We start from the raw sequence: 7,230 nt of genomic DNA, 5'->3' as shown, positions 1-7,230 counted from the left end.
TGCGAAAAATACAGAATTGCTTTTAAATTATGCCTTTGGCAGAAGAGCTAAACTTTAAGCTAATATCAAAGACCTAATCTAAGTTTACAACAAGGTTACCAAACCGTGTACACTAAGTTTACAACAAGGTTACCAAATACCAACCGTGCACTATTTTCAGCTCAACATTTAACAACTCTATGAAAATTATACTATCGATTCGGGTTGTAGGATTATATAAAACTGGAAACAAAAGTGAACTGAAAAAAAATATACCAGCATTGAGTATTAAGTAGGAAAGAATTTTGTAATCTCCTTGAGTATTGTATAAAACAGTCAAACAACTTATTAAGTAATGAGGTTTGTTTTCGATGTAAATGGCAGGTGGTACAAATAACATTTTAAGAGATGAATTAATGCACGAAACAAGCAAGGCGAATGAAGGAAAAAAATGAGGCTACTAAATTGTATTCCATATCCAAACTCAAGAGTCGTCAAATATAAAGCAAGCAATTTGATTGGACGAATCTTTACTTCCGTTTTGTATGTATATCAAACTTCCTACGAATCTCATGTACATTAAATCCATCATTAAGCTCTTTTATTACATTATGTGGATGTTCATATATACATTTTATTGTTTAAAATAAAGTTGGATAGTAAATTTTATTACTGCTCTGTTTTCTTTAAGTGTTCTTGAATCTCGGAATTAGAATATATAAAAAAATGTGTGCGTATATGGACAGTAATGCAAGTTCATGATGAGGAGATATGCAATCACTTTGAACAAACAATTTTCAGCTATATTATATGATGAATTATGGAGTTGAATATCTATACTGCATATGTACAAAACACAGCTATTCAGCAAACAAATCCTCCTATCTCCCATTTTAGTAGTGGGAAGAATTGGACAAATTGTAACCTCACGAGTCATGATTACACCAAGTAAAAACTTTAATTGAAGAAAACATTTGTGGTTTTGAAGCTAAAATTAATTTGAAGGATAATAAGCAGTTCAGCAGACCATGAGTGAAAGGTGTAAAATGAAGAATTATGCCACATTTCAAATGTCAGTATCAACACCAATTTTCTCGCTTGGCCACAACCCATACACAATTCTTAACAAGTATTCCAGCTTTGGATTTATCCAATTTCCCTTCTCTGAGAAACAAATGTTCCATTAACAACAATACAAAGGCACTTTAATCCCAGAGAATCAGTAAAGAAGCAAGCAATAGATAGTCTAATATCGGAACATGATTTGTGCACTTCTGTTGTAAACGCATAACAGTACACTCTCCTCCAATTTATGGCAAAACCCATGAGCTGTGGCACCATCCTAATGCCACTCTACCCGATAACTGATGATCGCCGAGGCTTGAAAAAAGAAATCCTATAAAGTGCATGCCCTTTCAAGAAGATGGCTTCCTTCATTCGGATCAGGTTGACCTTCCCTTACTGATAAGCAGAACATGCAAGCAAAGCTTCAATAGCAGATTACAGAAGCATTAAGTAAAAGGATGACACAGAACAGGAGAAGGTGGAGCATATAAATACACTGGCAAATCTCTAAAGAATATGGCACCTGAACCTCCATCACTGACACTGTTGCTCTGGATATTAACTGGCACATTGAAGAATCTCCCTAGCTGACTAAACCAGAGACGCAAACCCGGGGGGGGCATCATGAAGTGAAAAGCTCATTTGAGCTTCTCCCATCTCATGTTGAAAACACTCAGCAAGCGGAAACAAAAGGATTCTTGCAGTATTGGATCTCAAAGAACTAGAAATTTCCTTGCTTCTCCTCACCATAGGGCTCCTGACAGCGTGCAATGCTTACTTTTCTGCAGCGTCATTAGAATCATGTAATAAGTCATCATTCGCTGAAGCAGTCATGCTGGATTCCTCTACAGGGTTGCCCATAGATGAATGGCATTGTGACTCCACAAGTAAATTTCCAGATGACGCAGGATTACACAGCATGGAATGAGGCAGTGATTGCAGGAAGTTGAAGTAAGCATATTTGATATCAAATCGCATGTCATACCCTGTCCGACAAACAGCAGTTTAGTTACCATTATCCTTAGAAAGGAAAGAACAAGGATGAGAAAAGGCTTTCTTTTTCTGTCGTTTTCTTACTTTCAGTTTTTTATAAATAGGCTGGAATTTAAGATTCTTACAGTAGTTTACAGCAATGGTGAGTCCTCTACTGTCTGGGCTCTGTCTAACATGGTGAAACCACATGCTTGGCCTGCATAATTTGTGTAAAAGAGAAATATGGTTAATTAAGACCACTGGGTAAAGCTGAAATGCATGGAACTTTTTAAGAATCCCCAAAAATATTTTCTGACACACATAGTCAAGCAGGTATTGGGCAGGTTTTCTCGGTTTATTACCAAATTACCCAATTTTTCAGAAACAAATCAAGAACTGAACCGGATTACCAAATTATCAGAACCAAACTGAAATTTCGGTTCATCTCATTTGGTTTTTTACAGAATTATGAACAGCCTTAGCCATCCAGAACACGATGAATCATGCTAAATACATACACTAGAAAAACACTCAAGTCAATTTCCAATTTCAATATTTCAACTGCATAGTAGATCTCTTTCCACAAGCATGTTCCTCAAGGAAAGTGTAGAGACTCTTACATTCTTTCTCCTGCTGGATGCAAGGACGAGAGGATAAATACTGCATCACAGGAAATTATACAAGCATGACTAATAAAAGGAATGGTAATCGTCCAAACAAAGATGAATATAAAAAGGAGATGACTCCCCATTATTCGATGAAATAACATTTTTTGCTGACTTTAATGGAGTAAAAAAAAAAGGCAGCCCGGTGCACTAAGCTCCCGCTATGCGTGGGGTCCGGGGAAGGGCTGCCTTTAATGTTTAATGGAGTATAGATAAGAATTTAGATTCTTAATTTGTGTAAAGTGGAATGACATTCGAGCTGTCACGGAGAATAATGAAAAAGGTCCACAAGCAATTCATATTGAGTTTGTCCTTGCTACCTATCTCTCCTTGGCCAGTACAAGCTTCAGCTAGACATTGCACTATCTCCATCCCATTTTGCTAATCGGGTTTATTCATTGCAGTGAGAATAAAGTAAGATCAATTAATTGTTTTGAGTTTTGGAATTCCAGCCCAAATATATCTAGCAAAAACGTATGGGCTAGTTAAATACGAAATTCAAAATTCTTAAAATAATACACTAGAATGAGAAATAAATTTGTTGATAAAACCAAAAGTTTGCAAACTTTGAGGAAAGTCTCAAAAGCCAAAGTTTAAGACGAAAACAATAAAAAAAAATGACATTACTTCTCCACTATTATTTATTGTCTAGATGTACCCTCTTTTATACTATCGGATCGAATATACCCTTACCGTTAGACAGTTTTAAAATTGCCCTCGGTTTAACGGACTGGACAGATGGAGGCTATTAATAGAAGACCAACCGTTTGAATAAAAAGACCCAGCCCCATATCCTAACCCATTACTTATTCAGACCCGCTTTCCTTCCCTTTCCTCCCATTAAAACCATTAAACCCATAACCCCTTGGTTTGTCGTTAATTCTCTTTCTCAATAAATACACAGACATCCGACTGTTATTGCATTATGATATAAAAATCAAATTCAGTTTTTGTTACTGATCTACCAAACTGATCATGACACAAAGAGAAAATTTAAAAGGTTTCCTCTATAGCAATACAACATAATAACAGAACCTTTAGTTCCTCTTAAAGCTTGCTAACAATGGAGTTTGCTTCAAAAATTCGAAGAAGAGTTTTTTATAATAATTTTCAAATTCTTATAGAAACTGTTTCAATAAAAAGATTTTAAGATAGTTTGTCGACTTATGCAAAAGGAAAAACTTTTCTTTCTTGGTAGTTGGCTGAAAAACAATTCTGCAAATATTAATTAAAAAAGATCAAAAATTTTAAGCAAACACCATTAAATGAGCCAAAATATTGTGAAAACAATAATTAGCAAAAGTAGAAATATAAAAATATAGTGTTCAGATCCAGAAATACACAATAGAAGGAAATGAAAAAGATATATTAGCAGACCTAGGAACCAAACCGAGAAAAATATTTTCGTTATCATTTTTCCATATATTTTGTATGAATACGTAAAACAAGAACCAATCCATTTCCAAAAACGTTGTTAAATTCAAAAATCTTCAAGCACAAGCACATGGATTATCAACCACAACGACATCCTCTTCGTCGGTCCTGTAGAGCAAATACCTAATTACTGTCGTTTGGTTAAATAGTTTTAACGGGAAAGGGGTGTGGTTCCGAATCGTTTATGGGTTAGGATATGGGGCTGGGTCTTTTTATTCAAACGTTGGATCTTTTATTTAATAACCTCCACTTGTCTAGTCCGTTAAAACGGGGGCATTTTTGAAACTGTCTAACGGTAAGGGTATATTCGATCCGATAGTATAACGGAGGGTACATCTAGACAATAAATAATAGTAGAGGGGTATTTTTGACCCTTTTCCCATAAAAAATGGCATTACTTTTTTGCAATGAAATTGTTTCACTAGATTGTTCCTTGCATTGCAAAGATAATGTGCAATAACTCTTAAACTAGCACCTAAAGAGATGACTCATTGAACTTTTTTTCTTTCTCTGGACTGGTGGATGAAAAGTGAGGCAAATGCTCATGCTATATTGAGAAACATCAAGATTACCAACTATGTAAAATGCAATCACGAGATCAATGATTGGACCTAGTGTTGGCGAGGGGAACATTGAAACTAAATGAGAAAAAAATGTAAAAGATGCTCCTGAAAGCTTACAAGTAAAGAATCTCGCCCGCCTTGACTGTAACTTCAAATGGTCTTGGTCCATCGAAATATAAGGGAAACTTGGCCATTTCCTTCTCCTTCAACTCAGGTGAAGGGTATGGATTAACACTGCACCATGGCACATACCTCATTGGTTCCTCCAGTTCCAAAGAGAACTCCCCAGTATCCTATAATACCAGAAAGCAGAACACATATCAGCACAGTAGAACACTACATTGTACTGAAATTCAAGTTTCCTGAAACAAATTATAACCATTGCAGCTCATCAACATATACATCACAAGACACTACAAATGACTCCTAGAACTCATACATAAAACCCAATAGAACTACAAGTACATAATACATGAAAGAAAAACAGGAACCTGAACATTGGCATACTGCTATAACATTGCTAATTTATGAGTAACGGGGTAAATTTTCTCCTATTTCCAAGAATGAATAAAGGTTACAACTAGGATTGCCTTAACCCACTTGATCTTCTAAGCTACCTGCTATAACTCAATATACATATACCACAAATTTCTTCAATGCCTTTTTATATGATACTCTATTTTTTAGGTCCACCGCCCCCCCGCCCCCAAAAAAAATATTTTGACAACCTTCTATATTTGGAAAAAATTGTTCAACTTTATAATTTTTCATTGCAACCCATCAACACATATACATCATAAAGGGCTAGAAAGTCATACAATCTTACAATTCACATATAAAAATCCACCAAAACTTCACTTCAACTACATAACATATGAATACATTAAATAACAGGACATTATACTGAAATTCAAGTTCTCCAAAATAAATGACCACCAAATAGAACTTCCATGCCAACCCATCAACACATATACATCACAAAGTGCTATAATCGAAACAAACATCTAATTCATATATAAAAACCCAACAAATTTACAAGAAATTAATACAAGAAAGAATAGAATGTTGAACAAAATTGCTAATTCTGTGGAAACCCATCAACACATATACACCATTTGTCTAAATATTATACTATGTATGTAGAAAACTATACTGCATATATAGGTCAAAATTTTGGAACATCCTTAATTAAATTCCTAACATTGCCACTGAACGCACTAATTTCCTTACAAGCACATTAAAGAATATATGGAACCTGGGAGTAGTGGTAATTGGCAGCAGGATACGGACGAATATACATCCTGTGAACATCAGTAGGAGGAAGAAGCAAAAAATGCTTCTCCCCAGAAACAACAGCATATACGTTCTCATAATGATCCTTATGAAATGAAGTTTCAGACAAATCATTACCAATCCAAAGGTTCACAGCTTCAGGCAAACACCCAAGAGCTTCAGAAGCCCAAGTAAACTCCGGGTCACAATCGTGACTCAAAGGCCCATACTCACTACGAAAACAATCATTCTGCTGCTGCAGATAACCCACACAATTCGGGTCCGATTCTAAGACCCGGGTCAAAGCATCAGGAAAAGGGATACGTTGAACTTCAGCAGAGGCGAAGCAAGTAGTGGAAGTAGTGGGGTGTGGGGTAAGTGCATCAGCTTTGCCTGTAGGGGTGAGATGAAGGGAAACGGAGGAGGAAGAGAGAGTACTGAGGAAATAAGGAGTGGAATGCCAGAGAGTGGTGGCTGGCCAGTGGTTTATGGCGTTGGAAATGAGGCAGGGTTTGTTGGCGGAGACGTAGTCGCGGAGGAATTGGATAGGGGTGGGTGGGGAAGAGAGGTGGTCGATATGGGTGCTGGAACCTAGGCTTAGATCTCGAACTTCTTGCCAGAGGCTTTCGATGGGTTCTTCCATGACTCTGCTTAAACTCTCACCAATCGTAAACGTCTGCTATATTGCTATTTTCAAAAACAAATTATAGTATTGTTTTTTAGGCTATTTGGTAAAGATTATAAAAATATTAATAGAATCAAGATATACATACAATTTTGTTTATAAGCATTACTAATATTTATCTCGTAAACATGATACTATAAGACTAAAATTCACATAGTTTCAACAAAAAAAAAAATCGACACCATCAGATTTATATGACTTAAATCCTTTGGTAAATGAAAATTTTAGATTTTTATTCACTATACGTGTCACGCCCCGACCAAAGGGAGCGCGATCGACGCTCAACCGAGATACCCCGATCGAGCAAGCCTATACAATCCCTTCTACCCAATTCGCCCATGAATAAAGAGAAGATACATTTATATCATTAATTAAACATTAAGAGTTCATTTTCATTAATTACGTCATTAACAAGTCCCAAAACAATATATTATACATTCGTAGTTAAAGTGGGACAGATGATACAATTACAACAAGTTTAGCTCAACCTTCCCAAAACAAAATACAACCCACACTATGTCTATGGAACCTCTAACAGAAACAAAAGAGTGTTACGACAGTGACGGTAACAAGGTCCCGGCTATACCTCAAACAC

General features: G+C 36.1%; 1 protein-coding gene across 3 annotated transcripts; it reads right to left on the bottom strand.

Annotated features, from left to right (window-relative positions):
• Nucleotides 1–1,012: 1,012 nt before the first annotated feature.
• LOC107772990 (lysine-specific demethylase JMJ32) lies at nt 1,013–6,643 on the bottom strand. 3 transcript variants are annotated; one of them, XR_001645206.2, is made up of 5 exons: nt 5,934–6,643; nt 4,796–4,971; nt 2,163–2,233; nt 1,568–2,030; nt 1,013–1,466 (listed from the first exon to the last, which is right to left on the bottom strand). XR_001645206.2 is itself a non-coding variant. In XM_016592444.2 (4 exons), exons 1-4 carry the CDS (start codon nt 6,591–6,593, stop codon nt 1,819–1,821), a joined length of 1,119 nt encoding a protein of 372 aa, XP_016447930.1. In that variant the 5' UTR covers nt 6,594–6,643; the 3' UTR covers nt 1,013–1,818. The 3 variants fall into 3 exon arrangements, 1 of the variants encoding a protein (XP_016447930.1); XR_001645207.2 differs by having other exon boundaries at nt 1,013–1,440; XM_016592444.2 differs by having other exon boundaries at nt 1,013–2,030.
• Between the last annotated feature and the right edge of the window lie 587 nt (nt 6,644–7,230).

This window comes from Nicotiana tabacum, chromosome 23 (assembly GCF_000715075.1).
Source record: "Nicotiana tabacum cultivar K326 chromosome 23, ASM71507v2, whole genome shotgun sequence".
Classification (NCBI taxonomy): domain Eukaryota; kingdom Viridiplantae; phylum Streptophyta; class Magnoliopsida; order Solanales; family Solanaceae; genus Nicotiana; species Nicotiana tabacum.
Note: the sequence above shows the minus strand (reverse complement) of the source record. Positions and strands in the feature narration are given on the sequence as shown.